At 35.7% G+C, this 25,359-nt stretch overlaps 1 protein-coding gene across 1 annotated transcript in view; it reads right to left on the bottom strand.

Annotated features, from left to right (window-relative positions):
• The window catches only part of LOC123314933 (suppressor of lurcher protein 1), a 723,759-nt gene that overhangs the window by 394,256 nt on the left and 304,144 nt on the right, over nucleotides 1-25,359 (bottom strand). The window contains exon 4 of the mRNA XM_044900400.1: nucleotides 6,500-6,714. Coding sequence (XP_044756335.1) covers nucleotides 6,500-6,714 — 215 coding nt within the window. The remainder of the gene's footprint in view (nucleotides 1-6,499; nucleotides 6,715-25,359) is intronic.

The following is a 25,359-nucleotide window of genomic DNA, read 5'->3' as shown; positions in this document are numbered from 1 at the left end:
AGCTGTTTGTTGAATAATCCATTAGTCCAATAAATCGACTATAAACTAATTCGCCTACAACTGTTCCATTCGAATGTTCCACCCACTAATTTATTCGGTTTCGTCATTTGCCTAGCATGCAAGACTTGTTCGGCAGCTAACTCTGTTTGAAACTATTCCTTTATCGTGGTGTAGCAGAGCTTCCCAGACGTATACAAAAACTCCCATTCGAACATTTATTGCCCTCATTGTATTCCACTATACGTGTTTGCTACTCGGCATTATTTGAAACCATTTTCGACTGGTTTTATCGCTTCTCCTCTTGAGATTATCGCAAGAGCTCCATTTCTGTGTACGTCTCGGTGTTCGTTGAACGATGCTTGTATTTAGAGAATTGAAGTTTACATTAAGATAGCGCTGACGAATGTTACTGAAACGGGTAAACTCAATCAAAAAGCTAATACCAATTGATCCAGCTGTAACCACGGTTATGAAAAAATTGCTCACTGAATATCAATGTTCCATTGTTTCATACACATGTTCACATTCTTTTAGATTTCGTTAGGTTAGGTTAGGTTAGGTAATTATTTTTCGTGATGAGCGTATTTCTGCGCAACGATCGAATACGAAAAATAGCGTTTCCCGATGTTTCGAAAACAATATTTGTTTCAATTTTGAATAGCATGTGGCTATGAATTCAAATTGTGAGTAGGTACCAAAAACGTCTATGCAAGCGTCCTTCGCAGATTCTTGTTAGATCGTCTAGTTAAGAAAATATTTAATTTTTCATTCCGCTACTATGGAAGCATTGACGTTTCACTATTTTATTTTGGCTATCTTGAGGTATCAAACAAGTAGCTGAAAGATTATAAATTGGACTGTGTGCACGTGTTAGAATCTTAGAGAAAAAAACTTTGTGTTGTGCAGCTTTTCACTTGAATGACTATAGCAGGTGGCTTACGGATTTTTCAGACATCTTTCGTGCCACCTCTAAAGTGAGCCAAAATAACGAAATGATCAAGCATTACTTCCTTAGGATACAAAGCAAGCAACTTTTCTGAAACGCCTGGATGATCCGCATTCAACATTAGGCTATGGACAACGACTCATGCAACACCCTGTATAACAAGTGAGTGCACATAATCTACAAGGTTAATTTTCGTCTTTTGGTAATCCTCGATCATCTCGTCATGTTTGCTCATTGTTAGGACTGAAGATGGCTGAATAAGCTGAAAGTGCTCTGTTATAATTTTTCAATATGAAATTTGCATCACATAAAAATTTTCACTTCTTTTCTTGAAAATAATGCATTATCTTGATTGTAAGTGAAACAGTACTCCCACCCAACCAAAATCGTCACTCAATGAAAAGCATTCAGTTCTGTAGAACAGCAACCTGGAATTTTTCTGCAGCCTTCAACTTTCTAAAAATATTCATATTGGTGAGGTATACTGAGATATGCGTGACATATTTCAAGGAAGTATACAGGGTGTCCCAAAACTAGTGAATCAAACGTCACACCACGATAGAGTACACCAAATATTATCGAATGACACCAATATTAGTTCAACGAAAATGTACCGTTTCCAAAATAATCAGAATTTTATTAAAATACCCAAAGTTGCCAATTTTCGAACTATTTTTCTCAATCACAGGGCCAGTTTGTAAAAAAGGATATCGATTTTAAATTATATTGAACTACAATTATTGTTTTATCTCCACTAATTGAAATTATATTAAGTAGTTAATCGATAACCTAAGTGAATGTAAATTAAAACAATTGTTTTTTCTAATACATGATTTTTATCACACAGAATGAACCCCCTCTATAGGGTTGATAATATGGGAGAAAAACGCTATCTTAATCACAAATTGGCTTTGTGATGGAAAAAATAGTTCGAAAATCGGCAACTTTAGGTTAGGTTTTTTCAGAAATGTTGGTGTCATTCGAAAGTATTTGATAAGTGGTGATAAGCCGGCCTTTTATAACAAAAATATTTTTCATTGATTATTGGGGCAGTTTTTCGGTGAGAAAACGGAGGTGCAGCTGTCTTTCAAACCTACTGAGCCGTAGGCGGATAGGGTATGATTCAAAGAGGAAAGCAGGAAATTGACTCATCTCCAATTATTTTCCTTCCCTTCGTGCAAAATTATCCAAGTTCATTCATTTTCCATAACTTCATTCTCCAGTGGTCACCTTAGACTAGAAAGATTTTGCATCTGAAGATTAATTGAATTTATTCATTTTTTTTTATTTATTTCTACACACACACACACATTCAAATAGGTAAATACATATGCAGAACATAAAAGAAACAAAAAAATAATTACTCAACCTAGGACAAAAATTTCCTCACATTTCCCAAACTACTATTGAACAAATTTATACCAAATTTGTGAATCAACTCATTGCATATGAAAATCAAATTATTAATAGGAGATCAACTTCCTGGAGTTATATGAAAAGTTTCCCTATTTCTTTGCCTTAAATATAAATTATAAGGAACTTTACATTCGACGAAATCAGTAAAATATCAGTCCTGAAATGTTAAATCATTTACAACTTCAAACATGAACAGAATTGCGTTGCACTCATTACTCATATATTTTTTCAAGTGTGAATAGCGAAATTGTTATTTGTACAACCAGTTGGGTAATGAGTTTTCTTAATGGGCGTATTCAAAAAGAACGCGAAATATTTCACTTTTCGTAACTGGTTACGAAAAGTATAACGTTCCAAAACGTCAGGTAGTTTTCAAAAGTTTCACATTATATGTCAAAATTAGAATGGAATCTTTTCTGAACTTTTTCAATTATGTCAATATGACATATGGATAATGGCATCCAAACCACTGAAGCATATTCAAGGTGAGGTTTAATATAATAAAATGGTAATGGAACAATCAAAATCTCTGCGATTTCTAAGAAATAAACCTAACAATTTATAAGCTCTGTTGGTGATGAGTTCAAAATGAAAGTTAAGTTTCAAATGGGGTTGGAAAGTTAGTCCTTAATTTCACACTTGCGTTCCATACTTTCCGATTCAATTACATAATTGAAATATATCGGGTTGGAACTTCGAGTGAAGCTGATAACATGACACTTTCACATTGAGAAACATTTATTAATTTTTGAACCATTGTTTCACTCCATAATAGAAAGCAATCAAGCAGACTCGAAACTTTCCTAGACAACTAGAAATTATCGGCGAACAACAGTGCAATGGCGAATCGTATACAGGCTGGAAGATTTTTTTATTTCAGTTTTTTCACAGCATTCCTGAGATCATCTTCTGAAATAACGGAAAATTTGAAACGTCCCCATTTTGGGTTCATCACACACGAATCGTCTGCGCTAGTGTATATGGATTCAAAGAAAGTATCAAAAGCCCAAGAAATGTAGGGGAGAGTTCCTTTGAATTGGACAGCCCATGAACCGGACGCTTCAGTTTTCTACTACACTCGATAGTAACTTAGCATCCTTTATAGAGTAAGATCCCAGAACGACCAGACATAACTTATTTTCACACAAATGAAACTTTAGTATCTCAGTAGATTCTCATGTGCTTTGAATACCTGCGAACTTGTGTAACTTGCCTAGTGACACCTGGGCAGATACCAGGTAGCAAAGGTGACTAAAAATAAGTGTTACTTTACTTATTTTCACATGGCTGATTTTTATATATGTTTTAAAGAATATCATTCTGAAGTTATATTATAAGTGCCAGACACTTCCCATGGGCCAAAACTCTTGCCAGACACTTTGAAGATGCACAAAAAATATATGAACTTTACTTATTTTCACATGGCTGATTTTTATATATGTTTTAAAGAATATTAATCTGAAGTTATATTATAAGTGCCAGACACTTCCCATGGGCCAAAACTCTTGCCAGACGCTTTGAAGATGCACAAAAAATAAATGAACTTTACTTATTTTCACATGTATGATGTTATAAAATATGCCATTGAAGTATAGGTGAATCCTATACTTCATTCGAGATAAACAACTAGATCTTATGAAGAGCTATTTGCCAGACCGAGTTCAGAGAGTGTGTGTTGAAGTTGATGGTGTCTCATACTATTCCTCTGATGAAGTACTGAGCGTTGGAGTGCCTCAGGGTGGTGTCGCCGCACCACTACTCTTTCTGGTGTATGTGAACGATTTACCGGAGAGCATTTTGACGGATTTCATTTCGGATTTTGCTAATGCAAGTCCGGCTCTTGATTTTCAATCGGGAGAATGCGATCATGAGGTTGTTATGTACGCGGACGATACCAATATGCTGGTGGTAGAGGCTGAAGTTGCCAAATGTATGGAGTCCACGCAGAAGGGTTTTTCTTCTATCGCCAACTGGTGCCGCCAAAACCAGCTCGTTCTCAATTTAGAAAAAACCGAGTGTATGTTTTTTTGTACCTCGCACAATAAAACAGTAAAACCTGAGAATATAGATCTTTCAGGACAGATTAAAGATCTTACTGTGAGTACACGTTTTTTGGGTATTGTTCTGGATCAACATTTGAGTTGGTGTGATCATATAGGTTCACTTCAGAGTAGACTTAACTCTGTTCTTTATACTTTTCGAGTACTTGTACGTCAAGCTGACCTAAGCTTACTAAAGACCGTGTATTTCTCTAATTTTCAAAGTTTAATGGCGTATGGAATCATTGCGTGGGGAAATAGCTCCGATATCACTAGGATATTCGTGATCCAAAAAAGAGCTTTGAGAACTATTCTTCGTTTGCCATCCAGAGAATCTTGCCGTGGATATTTCAGGAGAGAAAGAATATTAACACTTACCGGTTTGTACATATACAGATGTCTTGTTTTCCTACAAAAGAACGAACATTTTTTTGAGAAACACTTGAATCTAAACAACACCAGACGTATCCAAAAGTATCATTTACCGAAGTATTCCCTCACACTAGCACAGAAAAATGTCGAATATATGTGCCTCAAATTGTTCAGTAGGGTACCAAAGCAGTATCGCGCTTTAACGGACATCAAAAAATTCAAGGAAGCTATCCTGAATGTTTTAATAGATATAGAGCCATACTCTATAGATGAATATATGAACTCTTTATATATTTTTTGAGTTGTTCTCATGTATTTTATTGTTAATTTCTCATTTCTTTTTATTTTGCCTTGTTGCTTTTGTTTCCCATGTATTATGACGTATTTCATCTTCAGAATGTAATTCAGATTATGAAATAAACGATATTATTATTATTATCCCTCCACTCCATTCACTTCAACTGCTGAGCTTTTCTTTGTTAAACAATCTTGAAGTGGTAATAGTAGAAATGAATAAAATGAGAGTTGTAATATTCGGATTGAAAGAATTTTCTTTCGATTATTTGATTTTTGGCAGATTTTATAGGGAAGAAGAGACGTTTAGAGAATCCGAAATCAAACTATTCCCTATATAAAATTAGAAGTTTCGTTGAAATTTAATAAAATACATGGAAATTTTGCGAAATTTGTGTTCAACATACATTTCAGCCAAGGTAGGAGGACGAGGAGTAGGATCAATTCAGTACACTAAGAATTTTGACACAAAAATAATTGTACTGCAACTCTCATTTTATTCACTTCTACTATTACCACTTGAAGATTGTTTAACAAAGAAAATCTCAGAAGTTGAAGTGGATGGCGTGGAGGGATTCACCTATACTTCAATGGCATATTTTATAACATCATACATGTGAAAATAAGTAAAGTTCATTTATTTTTTGGGCATCTTCAAAGCGTCTGGCAACAGTTTTGGCCCATGGGAAGTGTCTGGCACTTATAATATAACTTCAGAATAATATTCTTCAAAACATATATAAAAATCAGCCATGTGAAAATAAGTAAAGTTCATATATTTTTTGTGCATCTTCAAAGTGTCTGGCAAGAGTTTTGGCCCATTTGAAGTGTCTGGCACTTATAATATAACTTCAGAATGATATTCTTTAAAACATATATAAAAATCAGCCATGTGAAAATAAGTAAAGTAACACTTATTTTTAGTCACCTTTGCCACCTGGTATCTGCCCAGGTGTCACTAGGCAAGTTACACAAGTTCGCAGGTATTCAAAGCACATGAAAATCTACTGAGATCCTAAAGTTTCATCTGTGTGAAAATAAGTTATGTCTGGTCGCTCTGGGATCTTGGACTATTACGTGACCCTGTGGCTCGCGCCTTGTTGCAAAAATGGGATTTATATAAAGGATGCTAAATTACTATCGAGTGTAGTAGAAAACTGTAGCGTCCGGTTCATGGGCTGTCCAGTTCAAAGGAACTCTCCCCTACTTTGCGCAGTTGAGCGATATTCTTGATTGAATTGTATAGATGTGCGAATTTTATTTTGGTATTTTTTTTCACCAATATACTACCAAAATAATGACGGGTTACTATTTATGAGTAACGACCAAGTATCCGATCTTCAAACGAAATTCAAATGACCATAAAATCTTCTATTCTTGACATCGTCGTGAAACCTCGGTATCTGAATATCATTACAGAAAAAGCACTCACTCTTATCGATGAATCTGAACGTTCCAGAGAATCCGGTCGCATTCACGGAAAGTTGTCCAGTATGAAATTCGAGCACTAATCCCGGTCCCGAAGAATACAGTATTGTTGGGATGTCAGCCAGCCGACCGCATAGCAACCTCTCCCAGGGGGTGTACTCGTTCACGTCACCACTTTCCAAGTGGAGGAAAACTTTCAAATAATCTCCTCGCATGCATCTGAAACAAATAGAGAAGTGGTAAAATGCTTGGTGCAGTGCCGTTATGTCTTTGGCAGATGCATCCAGCTAACAATCGTGACAAGTTAAGAATAAAGATTTCCCAAACTTGATTTATTATTCCTTTCTTCAGATCTCATCTCTTCCATTAGCGCAGGGGTGGAAAAACCGTCTCACAGAAAGTCTCAGGCCAACCATGAAAGATAGCGTGGTGAAGAACAAGTGTTGTTCTGTTAGGTTTTTCATATAAAAAACTGAAATACATGACAAGAATAGGAACATGGAAATTCCCGTTATTTCTTCATTTTTCGAGCATCTTTTCAAATATCTGGAATGAAAGTGGTCTTCAAAGTTTCTCATAACCTGATACAAAATAGAAGCTGAAATTTCATTATCATATCTTCAATGAAAATAACCTACCAACTTGACCGAACTAGTTGAACTACATGAAGAAGTGTCTGTAGAATGTCACATTTTTTTTAACAATAACACTGAAACTCTACGAAATAGAGGCACCAATTCAAAAAGCCATTCAATACTATGGAATATTTTGCCCACCCTATAAATATGTGTGTCTGTTTGGAAGAAGCAAACAGTTCATAAACATACTAAAAGAGTCTCTTAGTTTTAGTTGTTGTGGTTGTTTCACTGAGCGAATTGAGCAGAAAGAAAAGAGGATCCGATCTCGAATCTCGAACGCGGCACAGATGCTCCTGATTCGTTCGCCAGCCAGATCCAAGACTTCCATTCATCGAACAATGGAGAGTAAGCCTTAAAAGTTACAAGTTACAGAAAATGGCGAAATGTGTGAATCCGATAGATCATGGAATATGGGCAAAACGATCTTTTCGCCTGTACCTACAGATCACCAGGTTATTCTGAGGTAACTATTATCACGTTATTCTTTCTTCAACAGTGCTCTACACACCAGAGGTTGAAGCAAAAATTGGATCTTATGATGCTATCATTTTAAGCGAGGACATCAATGTTAATTTTGCTTTAGAAGAATCGAAACCACTCCTTGAATTTTCAGAACTAACATTGAATGTGACAATGATTACAAATACCACAGAAGAAAGTTATCGTTTTCTTGATCAATTGCAAAATAAGGTTTTCATATCCTATATTAGTTTCCACAAAACTTCCATCTCTGAAAAATGATGTAGAGAATTTAAGAAATATATTATTTTCCAACAATTAATGAAGTTTTTTTATTCGAATAAAATGAGTATCCCGCCAAGATAATCATAACAATGACTCTTGCATTTCAACCACGTAAAGAAGTCTTGATCTTTCATAAAAGCATTTAAATCTATGACAATTAGAATTTAGCATTCATTCTCTTGATGAAAATCGATTAAAAATGAATTCGTATGGAATGGCTTGATAATTCGCCACTTTATTTACGACGAATTATAACACCTTGCCAATGGCTTCAACAAAAAATGTAAGCGCTCTTACCAGTTCCCGCTTTCTGTTTCATTTGTCAGATTGTCAGAAGCCGAAGAAGCATAGCATCAACTCAGCACGCACCCACAAGAACAGCAACTCCACCATTATTTCGTTTCATTCGGCCGTAACGCAGATTTGAACAAATCTCGAGTCACTCCCAACGTCCGAGCGCGTCATAAGAAGTATTTACTTAAAAAATATTTTGCTGTTCAACGCAATTCCACAATGGGTTCTTCACGCGGGCTAGAAAGATATTTTGCCTTTGGCAAAATACCAATCTCGTACTAGCCCTACAAACTTTGGAGTAATAGAGGCAATCTGTTTAGCTCCTACATGGATTTCACTTAAGTGTTAAAGTGGCAAGTGGCAAGAGACTTTCAGGGGAATATTATGTTTCTATTAGGATGTCACAGGGTTTTAGAAACATAGCTTTTTCTGGAATATTTGAGTGACTTCCATAGAAAACGAGAAACTAAACCAGTTGCGAGACCAGTTGTCAAAGATTGCCTGTCGCAACTTTGTAACATATTCACAAAAATTTCCTTGAAGTATAGATTTTCGCAAATCACATTGAATGCTGCTGTCAAACTGTCGTTGAAGTTACATCATAGAAATATATAAAACAAGATTACATCTTTCAGAATAACAATGAACAACTTTTTTTCAAATCTGTCTCAATTTTTTTGTTACATATTTTAGTGGAACACGCTTTTCTGAATACACGTGAACATAAATATTTCATTTCGTCCAACATTTTTGTTGAAATAAATAAAGAATAAATAAAGATGACTTGTGGAAATGCATAATGAGGAAAAGTATCGAGTGAGAGAAGAGCATCGCAAGCATCGTTTTTCAAAGCAATAAAAAACAAAAGTTGACGTATTTTCTGTAGGGATTTCAAGAATCACAAAAACAACACATTTTTGTTTATGTTTTGAATAGTGCAAATGTCACTTTTTTCACATAATGAAAAAAGTACTAGTTCCTACCACTATTTTCCTTATTATCCATTTTCACAAGCAAAGCATGCTTTCTGTAGAATAATTTGTGGTAAAAAATCAAATGCTCATTTGTGCACGCACACGTGTGCAGAAAAACGGAAACTATTAAAATTCCTACCTAACCAAAAATATGCCGTATCATTTGTAGAAGGTTTACTATCGTGATTTTGACGGATGTCATTTTTACGGAAAACATTTACCTAAAGCGGTTCCATGTGCAATTGACAGAAATATATACTTCATGGGGTATGTTATTTGAAATGACCAAGTTATAAAGTTGCGATAGGTAGCCTGAGACACATACATGCATACTTCGCTTATGATACAAATCCACATTGCAACGCACTACGGCATCAGTATCTTGATATTCAGGAGGATTTTATCACAATCGAACAGTGAACAAGAATCTGGAAAATGCCCCTGAATTATTCAAAGTGCACTCATTTTTCGAAGGCCACTCCATATTGACCGGAATGGTCCTAAATTATCATACTTTCTAGAACAAGCCCTGGGTACAACAGTCATTAGTCAAAAAGACTTAGGAATCCAGAATTACATGTGATCTAAAATAGAACAACACATCATATAAATCACAAGAAAAGCCAATTCCCTTGAAGTCTTAAAGCTGTACAAGAGTTACAAGAGATATATAAGACCCAAACTTGTATATATCCATTCTATATAGAAGCCAAATAATAATTTGGGTTTCAATAGAAATGATTGAGGTATCACAGAGTTGTTTGATGCCACCACGTCGTGTCGTTTTGTTTGATGACCACAACAGTCAGAACACTGATGTATTTTCCAGAGTTGCCTGTGAACAGAAATGAGTGAGATGAAATACACATAAAAATAAGTGTCGCAGGTCAGCAGCCTGAGAAGAAGGGGGGAAAAACGACTAGCAAAATTCAAACCTTCGGAATAGCATTTCGAATAACTTAGCATCAATACGAAAAACATAAATTATTCATGAAGATATTATTCCTCGGTCTCCAATTCCTTGAATAAATTCAATATATTCAATCCACATTTCTGGTTTTATTGATTCGAAACAGATTCGGGTAATCTCGCTTTGAAGCTGCTGAATTATGTTTCGTTCTGTCTGTTAGAATTTATTTCTAATCTATCGTTTAATTTCAATTCCAACGTATTCGTGCGAAGCTCAAACATTCCATTGGCCCAATTTAATTGGGTTCAACGAACGTATATAGGTAGACAGGTATACGAATAGCTAAGTTGTATTCTATTATATCGAAATACGAAAAATCCTTTAGCCACTTTTACAATTCGATTTGGCGCATCAGCTACTATAAAAAACTTATCACTTCCTTTGAAATTTTTCTACTGACCCACTAAACATTTGCCTATGATAATATGTACCAATAGCAAATTCATGTTTCTGCCAAAAGCCGCGCTGGCGATCACAAGATGCGAAATTCCTATCTTTTAATCGAATCTTTCCCACTAAACTCGATTAAAAGAACAATTGGAGTAGGGAAGGGTGACGGAGTGTATTTTTCGAACTTGGTATTAGTTGAAGTTGGCTGAGTGAACTATCTTCTTGGTGACAGATGATTAGATTATTATTTTCGATTTTTGATAAGAGAACAACATATGACCATGGTGAAATGTTGAAGCGTGCGCTAGTGTAAGAGTGTTTTGGCATTGGAAAGAAAAGGAGAAGAGATAAAATTTCAGAGTGCATTTTTAGGAGAAAATTGGAAAAAATCTTGGAACTCGGAACCAATTGGTGTGTCAAGAGCACTTTTGCGATGAAGATATCAAAAAAGATGATGGATTCATTATAAGCGAAATCGAAATTATCATGCGTGGTGAGAAGTGGACTCTTCTCTTCTTGAATAAGAATATCTAACCATTACAACTACATGGTTCAGAAGTGGATATTCTTGAAAACTTTTGTTTGTAAAACATAATACATATATGGTTTATAACGGATCTCAGCTGAGTTTTGGAAACAGAATCTACTATAATAAATGATAAATCTGGGATTGCTATCTTTTGTTGTCTTGAGATGTTCTTCTCCTCACTGCGAATGTATATAATTTTGAAAAGATTATATTAAACCAACTAACAAATCCTGTTTTCAATAAACAATAGAGAGATATGGAAGCATCTGTAACGTCATGCGGTAATAACGTCAAGCGCTAAACGTTACAACGCATGCGTAGTTCCATTTTCAGATTAACGGGCAGTATCAACGTGACCGCATCTCGTAATTTACGGGTGGATAAAGTAGCAAGTTAGCGTAATTTACGTTGTTTTCTTGCCTTGCGCACTTCTATTTTTCCATTTGTTTTGACAGAAATAGGTTATGTTTTGGAACAGGGGCCTCTTAATTGACATTGAATCGATTTTTTTTAAGAGAATAGTAGCAGAAGGGACGAAATGAGTTTCTCAAGAAAAATCTAATAACCAAAGGTAGAAGTGTATATCTTCAAGTAATGGGTCACATGAAAGGAAGAGTCGAATGAAAATAGAAATTTCCATCACAGTGTTTAATTATGAGGCAACCTGAGGACCTATTTCAATCCCATGTTGATGATTATGAACAATGTAACTTGTTTTCAATAGGAAATAAAACGGTTCAATTCGAGCTTTTTTATTAGGACTCATAAGAGTAGAAACATCTAGATTGGACATTTTCTTATGGCTTGATGGCAGTAAAACAGTACACAAATAATTCTACATCTAATCTCTACATATCCCCCAGATGATATTCCAATTTTTTTTTTGGTAACTATAGTGGCTACTTATAGGTCCATGTCCATGAATTTTAAAATTATGAAAGCATCACTGTAAAGAGGTATTTTTCAATACAAGTTAATCCAACTCCACAAACAAAAATTTCTGTAGATATGCATCCATATAAACGTACATAATCCACAAAAACAGCATAAAACCAACCCAAAAAGCGTTAGAAACCTATATCGAAAACAAACTTTGACATTTTCCGATCATCTGTTGCTTACGCTAATAACGTGAATTCGTATCTTCCATACGACTAAAATCTGAGCCAGATAGCGCAAGACGTTATTCCATTACCGCATAACGTTATTAGCGTACGTCGGCGTTATACGCTTCTTCCATATTATATCTCTCTAGTGATAAACATATACTTATAGATATAGGTATCATTTTTTTGATGAGTGATTTCTTATGAATTGATGTCGTCAATTATTATGAATGAATAAAGCTGACTAATAAGTCCGTTTTATAATGTGTATTTGTATTTTATTGCATATACACTGCGCAAAAAATTAACGAACATTCTGAAAATCTCAATTTTAATGAAAGTTAACTCTACATTGACTTTATAACTTATTTTATGTTCTCTCGGGAAGGTTTTGAACGAAACAAGACACATTATATGGAAGAAAAATTGAGGATTTCACCGAATCTTATGTGAAAGAAGAGAAATGAACAATTTTCAAAATACTGAAATGCTGATAAGTGATTTAATACTTGATATTTCCACCCCCTGCACTAATTACAGCTCGGCAACGACGGTTCATACTCAAAATGAGTGATCTTAAAATATTCTGATCTAATCCTTCCCAGATTTCTGCGAGTTGGATTCCTATGTCATTTAGAGTAGCTGGATGATTTTCTGAACTTCTCAGCCTTCTATTGAGGTTGTCCCAAACCTGCTCAATCAGATTGAGATCTGGACTTCTTGCTGGCCATTCCATTCGAGAAACTTTAACCTCTTCAAGGTACTCCTGAACGATGCGCGCACGATGAGGTCTGGTATTATCCTCCATAAAAATGAAATTTTCACCAATGTATGGGGCAAATGGCACTACATGCTCTTCAAGAATGTTCCTTATATACTCATCAGCATTGATAGCTCCATTATCAACGACCACTAGGTCTGTGCGAGCAGTCAAAGATATTCCACCCCATACCATAATCGATCCTCCCCCGAAACCAGTAGTATTCAGGAATTTGCACTGAGCATATCTTTCATGTGCACGTCTGTATACAAGGGAACGTCGATCACAATGGTAGAGGCAGAATCTAGACTGATCTGAGAAGAGAACTCTTTCCCAATCGGCCTCTTCCCAATGGATATGCTCTCTCGCAAAATCCAAACGCGCCCTTCGATGGGCTGGGGTAAGAGCTGGGCCTCTTGCCCAGCTTAGTATGTGCTCCTCTGAAGTTTGTAGGAGTCTACTGATTCTGGTCAGAATTAATTCATCTGTTACATTCTCGACCAGAAACTCGAAATTCCTTCAGTAGATTTCTTCATTGCAGTACATGCTTGAATAGGTATTTTTCATTTATTTAGATTTCTGTACGGTGCACCAACTGGTTGTATTTGGAGTTAGTTCTTTGTTTAGAGTTAGAAATGGAAAAGATATTTTGGTTTTTCAATTAGAGCTTGTTTTCATGAACCCGTGAGGCTCCGAGGCTCGGCTCTTGTACGTCATCTGGGGTAGGTCAGTGTATTAAATCAACCCATCTTCTGATCTTCTCCAATTTCGTATTCAGACCACCTAGTTCGAATGTACTTATAGTTGTTATTCAATCTCTTGAATTAGTCGACTAATGTGCGTTTTATTTGTTTCATTGTAATTTTCATTAGAGGAAAGCTCTCAAAGTAGATATTGTAAATTGAATTATATTATTCAATACCTAATGTTTCCTCGATCACACACATACTGAAGACCACTTCTGTAGAGATAATGATTTTTTGAGGTTTGTTTTTTTCAATGTTTTATTAGTAGTTAGTAGTTGTTTGCTTTGTTAAGTGAAAAAAAGTTGGACAATGTGATCGGAGGTATATACAGGGTGACCACGGGAAGTATTTACATTTTTGATGTGACTGTACTCGGCCTTGGCAAATTAGGGGGGGTTGGGCGGGCAGTCATTCACCTTCTTAGCAGTGGCCATTTAGGTATTCCAGTCTTTTTTGAAGAGGATGGAGTTGCGGTGACCGTGAATGCGAATCGGTACGTGCGTATGATCAACGATTTTTTTTCTTATAACTGCAGATGCTCAACTTGCAACAGCACGTATGATTCCAGCAAGATGGAGCTACTGCACACACAGCAAGAGTTTCGATGACTTTGCTGCGAAACTTGTTTCCAGGTCATGTCATTTCAAGATTTGGAGATGTGCCCTGGCCTCGTCGTTCTCCTGACCTCAACATCTGCGATTTTTTTTTGTGGGGACATTTGAAGGAGAAAGTTTTTCAACGCAAAGCTCGTAATTTGGAAGATTTGAAGAAGGCAATTCGTGAAGAGGTGGCACTAATCACCGAGGAGACACTATAGCTAGTATGGCAGAGCTTCCTCAACAAAATTGAAAACTGCATCAGAGAAGACGGCCGTCACCTTCCTGACATTATTTTTGCAAGTTAAATAAAATGGCATATCCTAACAAACATGTCAGAGAAGTAAATAAATTTTTTGTTTAAAAAATCAACACCGTTTTGCTGTTTTCAAAATGTAAATACTTCCTGTGGTCACCCTGTATTTGTGACACTTCTGTACCAGTAGATATTATAATTACATCATGTGAGTAAGAAGTGTTACATGAGTAGAGCAATCAGAATAAAATATCACGACACTGCTGCTTTTTTTGATTGAACATAAAAGCATAGACATAGCTGAGATTTGCTGATTTTCACCAACTTCCTAATCACCATTAACTTATACCGTACATAAAAGCATAGGATGGTTAGGTATCTTCCATTGTGTCATTTGAGGTTTTTTCACTCTAAAAATAATTTTAGTTGGCCATTTCTGTCATTAGAGAAAGAAGTAAAAATGAGTTGTCCAGATAGGTAGCCCTAGAATATTGCTCATGCCGCTTATCTCCTGATAGCATTTGATAATGGTCTGTGGATATTCGAAGAGATGAGACTTGTGTTGCTCTCTACCTCTTGACCTCGTTAGGTTAAATGTTATCGGAAACAGGATCCTTTTTCGCAGAATGACTAACGATGGTGCGCGGTTAGTTCGATAGTTCGATTGAGATGCTAATATCAGTTTGCTTTTCACGTTGGTGACTTTTTTCTACAAGGTCATCGTGCCTAATATCTAAAAGTTAGTTGCCGAAGAAGATATGTCATTCTGCTTTCTAAATGTATGCTTTCCTCCCACGGTTCGTCATTGAAGAATCCTAGCATCCGCGGCGTCACTCAGCAACGCGATTGCTAGGAAAAGGATCTCATTGAAATACATTGATTATATCAAATCTTCGACTGTCTAGACGGTACGGTCGACAGACAGTCCTAGTAAACCGTATCTTAACGATACAATTGTTTCCTTTTTTTGAGGACTGTCGTATTCTTTATTGAGTCCTTAATAAAATAGAATGTTAGCGTGTTTCATAGTTAAGTGCATATAGCTCAACATGGGATAGAGCGATTGCAATTAACCTATAGTTGTTTGTATGGTGTAAAATGCTAATTCTACAAGATACAGGGTGCTTTATTCATTGGGTCCATGTTTCCCACAAGCCATAATTTTGGAATTACTCAGTATAATCTGTTCAATTTTTGGGATTATGTGTCAACTGGCCTATGACAGTTGCCAGTCGCAGATTTCGCTGCTATCAGCGAAATCTAAAATTCAGTACCGGCTCAGTAAAGTATGATTGAACTGAAACATGGCCATAAAACGCCCTGTATATCGGAATTCATGAAAATGGACAAATTATTTGGGAAGTACAGAAAAAACTGAATAAGTCCGAAGTTATTCCATAATTGCGCATTCCGTTTTAATGCATCATAAACGTTGGAAAACATGTGAAGTGTAGTTGAAAAAATTTAAGTAAAAGTTTTGGCAACTTGGTTTTAAATTCTTTGGATTTGTTCACCTTCAAGTCACTTTTATTCACTTATGCCATAGTTAGTTGACAAATCAATTATAAATGAAACATGCAGGTACATTTTTATTTACTATTCTACATATCGTACCTGTTATGACACGTATAAGTGCGTGCTATTGTAATTGAAAAGAAAAAAAGAAAAATGACTCTGGATTTTAATGAAAATATCAAAACGAATCGGGAAACAACAACAAATAATAAAAAACTCTCAATATGAACTTGTTCACAATTACGAGTATTGTTGAATGCTTCATTTCAATGTATGCAAGATTAAACGGAGCTCCTCAAAATGTCCTCCATTATGCTCAATGCATTTACTAGTTTTTTTCAGAATATTTTGAGAAGCTTTTCCCAACAAAATTGTGCTCTTCTCAACACAATTGTGTTGTCCCTCAATTCGCTACACGAATTTTCAATTCTTTGCCTAATTTCTTCCCTCGAATTCATTTCTGTGGCGTACACTTTGGATTTTAGGTATCCCTAGATGAAATAGTCTTATGGGTTCAAATCTGGCGAACGGGCTAGCCATGAATATCGACTTTTCCAACCTATCCATCTCTATTTGGAAAGTTTTCGTCGAGAAAATGTCCCACATTTACTCAAAAATGAGATGATGCTCCATCGTGTTGAAAATACATTCCGCCGGTATTCTCATCTAGTATGAGAACTGGTAAAAAATTGAATGAAATTTCAATATTTTTCACCAGTTAATTTGATCAGAGAAACATGTGATTTTATAAAATGGTTATACAATCGACAATCCACAGAAATTAATTGAAGGGATGGGCATAGGCAAATAATTGAAAATGAATTAAGCGAATTGAAAGAAAATATGTTGAGAAAAGCTATACAAGATATTTTCAACAGCAGACGTAAATGTATTTAGCAGAATGAAGGACATTTTGAACAGCTTCTCTAAATTTGCATGCATCGACTTGAATCATTCAACAATATTCGTAATTGTCAACAAGTGTTTCGACATTTTTCTTCAACGTTAGAGTTATTTATTTTCAGATAAAATACCACGCATAATCGAAAATTCCATAAAAATGTACCGGAATACGTTCCTGCATGTTTAATTAATAACTCATATGTTAATCAGCAGTGCCATGAGTGAATAAAAATGTATTAGGTGTACGAATCTCAAAGTCTTATAATTAAGGGACCAATTCACAAAACGATAATTAACCCCGATTAACTTAAACTCGAACTACTATTCAAACAAACTGTTTCAGACATTAAGATCTGCTTTTTCTATGAAGTGAATAGATAAAATAAGAGGGTAAAAAAAACACAAAATAGAGAGACACTCCATTTTAATTGAAGTTAAAATTATTAATCGGCATAAATCGGCGAGTTTCTTTCCTTCACGCCACTTTCGTCTTATCTCGGTTTAAATCGATGGTGAAATTGGCCCGAAACTTCTTCTTCAATTTTTTTCCACAACATTTCACATTGATTCGCACTTTGGAGTACGTTTCGAAACGGAATGCGCAATTAAAGATCAAAAGTTACTTTGGTCTCCTTCAGTTTTTCTATAGACACTTTTCAAATAATTTGTCAATTGTCATGAATTCCTATATACAGGGTGTCTTATGGCCATATTTGGTTCAATCGAATTTTACTGAGCCGGTTCTGGTGTACCAGTCGATGAGCATATTCACTCAACACATTCTCCTATGAATTGAAGAGAATATACCTAGTGATTTCGAAGTTATGACTTGTGGAAATTATGGACCAAATGAATAAAGCACCATTTATCTTGTCCAAAGGCATCGTAGTCTCTACAACTATAGGTTATTTGGAATCGTTTGTGTGTCCTCTATCCGCTGTTGAGCTATGCACACTAACTTATATAAAACACCTTGTGTATGTGGACGTGGAATAATAACATAATAAATTTATGGTAGAATTTATTGGATTATTTAAATAATTTCGTCTTATTCTATCCAACGTTTCTGCCAATATTCGCCAGCTGTCTTCAATTAAACACTTGCTACTAACCGAATCAATAATTTTATTAATTACAGATACCAGTTCATTCTCAAATGTACTTCTCAAATCTTCAAGGAACTTGTAGACCTCAATTTTTCAATCTGCCTTGGTCTCGTTATGTGGAATCTGAATATTCAAACTTAATATTTGGTCCATCTTGTTCAAATGTGTTCTACTTTTGGATTTCAGATATTTTTGAGCTCGCAGAAAGTGAAGGAGTGGGATTCGTAGTTATGTCCATGAATGCTGCTCCTCTCACTGTCCTTCGTTTTGGCCTTCTCCTCTCGGTATTTTGGAAGCTCCATCCCAAGCATATTGGATGCTTTCTCAAATATAGGTTCATTAACCAAATACATGCTGCAAATTATATATTTTTCGTTGATTTCAAGTCAAAATTCTCTTCAAATGCTGATTTCAGAACTTTTGTTCTTCATATCAATTCTTCACTTTTCATCGCCATATCGACTCGCAAACATCTTTATTTTTTAATAATTTCATTCATCGTCTGACCTGGAATACCCATAGAATAAAAATTTTAATGAAGTTAAAGCTACGGTCCATTCTATGAGCTGATTGTACACAATCATGTTAAAAGTTGAAAACTTGTTTTGAACTGGACTGAAAATGAGCAGCCACTTTATCTTTATCATATTCAGAATAGAAGTTCCTTCATTCAATCGACATTATAATTTATCGGATACGTAGAGGCAACAAAGTGGTCTATTCAGAAACGGGGTTCAAAACGCGGAAGCTGAAATGACCCTTGAAGATAGATTGACATCAATGCCGTCAATGATGGATTAACATGCCATTCCTAACGTTTTCAGGGGATATTTCATCCGTTCGATGGCGAAAAGAAGGTAAAAATGACGATTTTTTTTGGAATCGGTGGAATTCGTGAGAAACAAAATTGAATTAATATCGATTCGTGGTCAGTTGTGAATAATGGGTAACTTTTCTGTGAATAATACTGAAAATTGTTGATCTACTATTTATTGGCTCACACGAAATTATACATCAATTATTCGTCTTGTCTTCACATTGTCATGCATCCCAAAGATTGATGAGTTTCAAGCTATTTTTTGCATCCGTTTTATATCTCTTGAAATATTATCAAAGTTTTTTCGCTAAGTATTTTCGTCAAAGTATACAAATCTTGAACTAACAAACTGATCAATACATGAAAAAAAAAATCATAACCGGAAATCATGCTTGTGGAGTCGGGAGAAAATCAATTCCTGATATGATAAGCTGCCCTTCAAAAATAGAGAATACTGATTTTTTCCGAATATGTGTATTGTTGGTATCATCCTTATATATTTTTCTGATAATAGTAATGGTACCTTCAAAAGATTATTGAAACCTATTCCGAGTCATCGTGATGAAGATTTTTATTCAATTCAATCATTTTTTACCAATGTGTATCAGAAATGCACCTGATTTTCCTCGTCAGTCGATATCTCGATCCAATAGTTCTTCGCAATTGAAAATCAAATTTTCATTATGTTGGGACATTTTTATTACGATTATGATGCTAACAGAGCCCTTATTGGGCTTATTGCTGGTTGAACACGAGTCCAGGTGCCCAATTCATTTAAAGCTAGTCAGAGTGCTAGATACATTTAGGTCTAAAGCTACATTCACAATCAATTCACGGGCCGAAGTGCACTTCGGCACGGAAGCTTAGCAGATAGCGTTCTCCGCTACCATTCACAATGAAATTCAAGACAAAATTTCTTGCAAGTTGCAAACTATCACTTCGGCAAGGAATTTCGTGCCGGCTATAGATGATGCTGATGCTTATGTTTTGATCAGTTACATTTTTGATTCATTTGAGTATTTGTTTCCAAGATTATTGCGAATGGTAAATTTCGTGCCGAAGTGCACTTCGGCCCGCGAATTGATTGTGAATGCAGCTTAACGCACACGACAGTTAGTCGGTGAACGACTATTTCGTAGGAGGTCAACGCACAAAAACGACCAATAAAATCGGTGGTCAACGGCGTCAACACACACGAACGATAATTCAGTCGGTGACTGTAACAGGAGATGAATAGAATTACGTTGAGATTGAGATGTTTTGCGGTTTATTTGAGGTACCGAATTGATTGACAAGCCAATTTTGTAACCTTTTTGGAATTTATTCCAGTCATCAATCAACTGAACAGACACTTCCTTCCAAAGTTCCTTCTTCAGTATTTTATTCGATTACTCTGCTGTTGAGGTATCATATAAATATCTACTCTTCTGTACCTCACAGATTACTTTTTCAATGTCTATATCCATTTTTGATCGTGTATATACTATTTAAAACGACCGCGTACAGTAATCCACAACAGAATAGAGATCAAGAACCGACTAAACTTTCGTTCGTGTGCGTTGAAACAAGAAAAACCTACATATATGCCCATCTGCTTCATCGATAATCGAAACGGGTGCAGAAATGGAGCGCGCTACGACTGTTTTGTAGGCCCGACTAACAGTCGGTCATGTGCGTTGATACAGTGTTCTGCATTTCAGCCGTCAAAATAGTCGTCCATCGATTGTCGGTCGTGTGCGTTAGGCCTTATCAGTTTACCCTAACGGTACTTTGCCACTGAAACTGTTTATAAAACACCAATACGTGAGACGCTACGTATTACAACGCCAACAGAAACCTTTTTTTTAGCTCTTCCGTCGAAGAGACATATCTTCAGAACTTATAGAATGTCTCCGAGATGCCACTGGTACTTTAGTTTCCCTGAGCACAGTCAGAAAACATCAAGAAACACAGTCAGACTAGGACAGTCTTCATGATGACGAAGCGTCCCACTCACTTGCGAACACAAACTTCAAAGATTACACTGTAATCTTTGTGTAAGTAACTTACGTTTTAAAATTTGACATGAATCATATTTAGTTATTTATGGTATACAAAAGTATTTCTCATAATGTAACGAGGAAAGTGGTTATAAATAACAAAAATCATCTGTTATGATGTTGACCGAAGAAGAGATGAAAACATACAACATTTAATATAATAGCATATGCTTGCATTGGGAGGATGAACGTCATAAAATACTTCACAGCGATATGAAACTAGGTGACTAAATTACAGAGTGTTCACTAACGGGTAAAACTACACATCCTGAGTCATCCTTATGTACTTTAGAACTTCGATTGAATTATAGATTTCTATGTGTCACATCCATAGAATAAAAATTGAGTAATTGTTTTCTTGTGGAATGATACATGATTTTTGATTTTTTCAAATATCCTATGAATGATGAAGATTTCAAGCTACCCGAATTAAAAATATAAAAAAGAAAAACATTTTTAGTGGATTTTATAGTTGCGAAGGTGCACTTTCAGATCTGTAACTTCAAAGACAGAAAAATTATGACAATTGTTGAAGTCGTCAAAATCTCAATTTTCGCAGATAACTCAAAAGCGGAGGTTCGTAGGAGGATACTGTTTTCACCATCGTTTGTTTCTCTGAAAAAGAAATAGGAAATGTGCCATCTCATTTGCTCTAACTCTTCCATTGTTCGAAATCTCATTGGGCATCGAATTTGGGACACCCTGTACAGTGTCGGGAAGTCTAATACGTATCTATCATTCTGTAACGCCAAACTAAACAGTAAACATTTTGTCGCATTTCTCAACATAAAATATTTTTCGGCGCCTACTGCGTGTAATCAAATGACAACACATGATTGATCGACATGTTTTCAACATCACGACATCCTTCAGTATCATCTCTCAATTATGCCCAAATCTGTCGATATATCATATTTGCATACGTACCACTTGAGCCCCATCGTTCTCGTCGAAGACTTAGTGTTGATATATTGCTAAAAGCCTGTCACAAGAATTGGTAATCGAACATGGTTCAATGTCAATAACTTTCGCGTATCACTTATTATTCTGAAGGAAAGGAGAACTCATTTCGCATGCAGAATTTTTCGAATATATCTACCGCAAGTTCACCATTCAATATAAATCGTCAGAAGGCAATATTTGCCTTCGTCCAGCAACTGTGGAAGTTTTTTTCCGATTTAAGTATTTCATGACTGATAGCTGTCTGGCAATCGATTTGTAGGTTGTCTTTTCCGGCCGATATCCCAAATTATTATAAAAGAATATGGGGGCATCAGAAATGTGAGCTTCCTTCTCATATCTGAAAAAGCTCCCTTAAAATATTGATGTCTGGGTCAAAAACTATATCGCAAAAAGTAGTATATATTATGTCCAGGAAAACATAATGACACAAAATCGCGATTGAGAATTACATTCACGTAACTCACTTCCAATCGTTTGTATTCCATGTGAATGGGACACATTTTAGTCTGATGTATAATATTATGCACCCCAACAAAGGCGAAAAAAATCCTTGACACTATGAGCGAATTTAAATCCTTAAACATGGCGACCGTAACTCTGAACTTCGGAAATTCTCAGGAAATTTTGGGATTCCCTTGTAAGCCCGCCTGTCACCAACGCCGAAGCTCTCTCTGAACGTGATTTATGTCTAAATGATCGACGTCAACAAACACAAATCTGGTTCGGCATGAAAGGAGCAAACTTTTAGATCCTCTCAAACAGGTCCTGTCGTTAGGATGCATCGAAGAGGGAATATTAAATCATGCTGAACTACCAGATCTCACTCATGAAACTGTCCAAAGGTGGGAGAATTGAAGCAACAATTGAATGGATGGCTGGAAGAACGCGGTATGTTCATTATTTCGATTTCTTTTTTTTAGTGGAAAAGCGAGATAAGTGATTACGTCATTGATTCCCGTCGAAATATTTTTCGTGGTAATACTCTTAAGACCACAGGGGGATCGAGATTGAAGGAAAATATTCCGATTGAATTATGGTAAAACGCGGTATGTTCACGTCACACAGATTATGAAAAATATTATACTATACTGCATTCAAATTTATTTTAGCAGTCGGTAGGCCATGAATTAATTTTCTCAAGTTTTTGTAACTAGAACGGAGTAAGGTTGGCACTCATGAAATGTCATCAATATCATAACGCCGTTGCCACAACTAATATCAACAAATACAGAGACCAAGTGAACAACTGAACTCTGAACAAATATTTTGTTTCTTTAAACAAAATATTTGTTCAGAGTTTCAGAGTTGTTTCAGATATTCTAAAGTCGACAAAATGCCGAAAATAGTTGAAAAGCCGCAAAGAAAGAGTATCAGGAAATGTTATGCAGAATTGAGGGCAGCTCATCTGAAAAGTAATCCTGATACTCTTTCATCTACCATTTTCCAGATGGTATCAAACATTTTCGATGTAAGTAAATTTATAATACCTATGTTTCATATCAATCTGAACTACTTTTATTTTAGCTGAACGTTTCCACAATCCGAAACATTGTTAATGAAGAGGACGACAAAGAATTTCCTCCTATTGGGAGACCCAAAAAGGTGGAAGAAATTGAGAAGTTTATTTTTAGAAAAGACCTGCAACGGCGAATTTGGGATTATAATTTGAAAAATGAATACTTTAGTGTTGACACTCTACTTAATTATGCAAAAAATGATTTGGAATATACCGGGGGACGGACATCACTTTACAAAATTTTAAAATCGATGGGTTACAAATACAAAAGGGTGGATGAACGCAAAATTTTATGTGAACAAAAGCATGTCGTTGCAGCCAAAATTACTTTCCTGCGAAAATTTCTTCAATATAAATCTTCAGATGAAGATATCAGATTCGTGTTCCTCGACGAAACTTGGATTTACCAAAATGGTTCTTCTGTTCGTCGATGGACACACGAATCTGAAATAAAGAGCAACCCATCCAAAATTAAACATGAAGGAAAACGTTTTACGGTTTTACACGCAGGAAGTAATTGTGGATTTTTAGAGGGGTGTAGTTTAATTTTAAATTCGGCAAACAATGACAGAGACTATCACAATACAATGACCAGTGAATTATTTCATAATTGGATCATTAATCAACTGATTCCTGCATTAGCTAAGATTCCTGGAAAATGTGTGGTTGTAATGGACAATGCCCCTTATCATTCGGTGCAATTGGACAAGCCACCCACATTTTCCAGTAAGAAAAGTGAAATGCAGGATTGGTTGATTAAAAACAAAATTAATTTCAGTCAAAATTCAAATAAAAAACAACTTTGGCAATTAATACTACCCTTTCGAAATAGAAGTCAACGAAAATATTTAGTGGATGACCTTTTGAAAGAGCATGGGCATGATGTTCTTAGATTACCCCCATACCATTGTCAGTATAATCCTATTGAAATGGCCTGGGCGTTCTCTAAGAACTTCTACAACAAGAACATAAATTCTCTTCCCTATTCCAAAGATAGGGTTTTGAATTTATGGACTTTGGCTCTTTCAAAATGTACATCGGAAATGTGGAAAAATTTTTGTATGCATTGTGATAGGCTCATAACTGACGACTGGGCTAAATTTATGGGTAATCTCCCAATAGCAGATATTCCTCCATTCATTATTTCATTGGGAGAATCAGATTCTTCTGATGATGAGTCTGATTCAATCGATGACCTAATGAATGTGGAATAATAATGTAGAGGAAATTTTGAGGTTGTCCATTCTGCTACAAAAGATGAAATGTTTGAGGTATGTAAATATTTTAATTTGAATCTCTTTTTTAAAACTCCATAAAGTGAGGTGAATATACACACTGTTCAATGGAAATTATTATTCTCAGGTACCTACACCCTCAGTATACATCTGAAGCAAGTTTTGAAAAGTAATTGATTTCTCTGAATATCCATCGGCCAGACTACTAGGCAGTTGTAAACGAGAAATCCAAAAATTTCAATAGGATCATCATTCATTGAGAATGTTGGAACTGAATGGAATGAAATAAAATCTCGCAGTAAGGCAGAGGGAATGGCATTTTAACACTATATACATTCAAGAATGTTGGAACTGAACGGAATGAAATAAAATCTCGCAGTAAGGCAAAGCGAATGGCATTTTAACACTATATACATTCAAGAATGTTGGAACTGAACGGAATGAAATTAAATCTCGCAGTAAGGCAGAGGGAATGGCATTTTAACACTATATACATTCAAGAATGTTGGAACTGAACGGAATGAAATTAAATCTCGCAGTAAGGCAGAGGGAATGGCATTTTAACACTATATACATTCAAGAATGTTGGAACTGAACGGAATGAAATTAAATCTCGCAGTAAGGCAGAGGGAATGGCATTTTAACACTATATACATTCAAGAATGTTGGAACTGAACGGAGTGAAATAAAATCTCGCAGTAAGGCAGAGGGAATGGCATTTTAACACTATATACATTCAAGAATGTTGGAACTGAACGGAATGAAAT

The sequence above is a fragment of the Coccinella septempunctata genome, chromosome 6, assembly GCF_907165205.1.
Source record: "Coccinella septempunctata chromosome 6, icCocSept1.1, whole genome shotgun sequence".
Lineage (NCBI taxonomy): Eukaryota > Metazoa > Arthropoda > Insecta > Coleoptera > Coccinellidae > Coccinella > Coccinella septempunctata.
The sequence above is the reverse complement of the archived record's forward strand: the minus strand, read 5'-3'. Positions and strand labels throughout refer to the sequence as shown.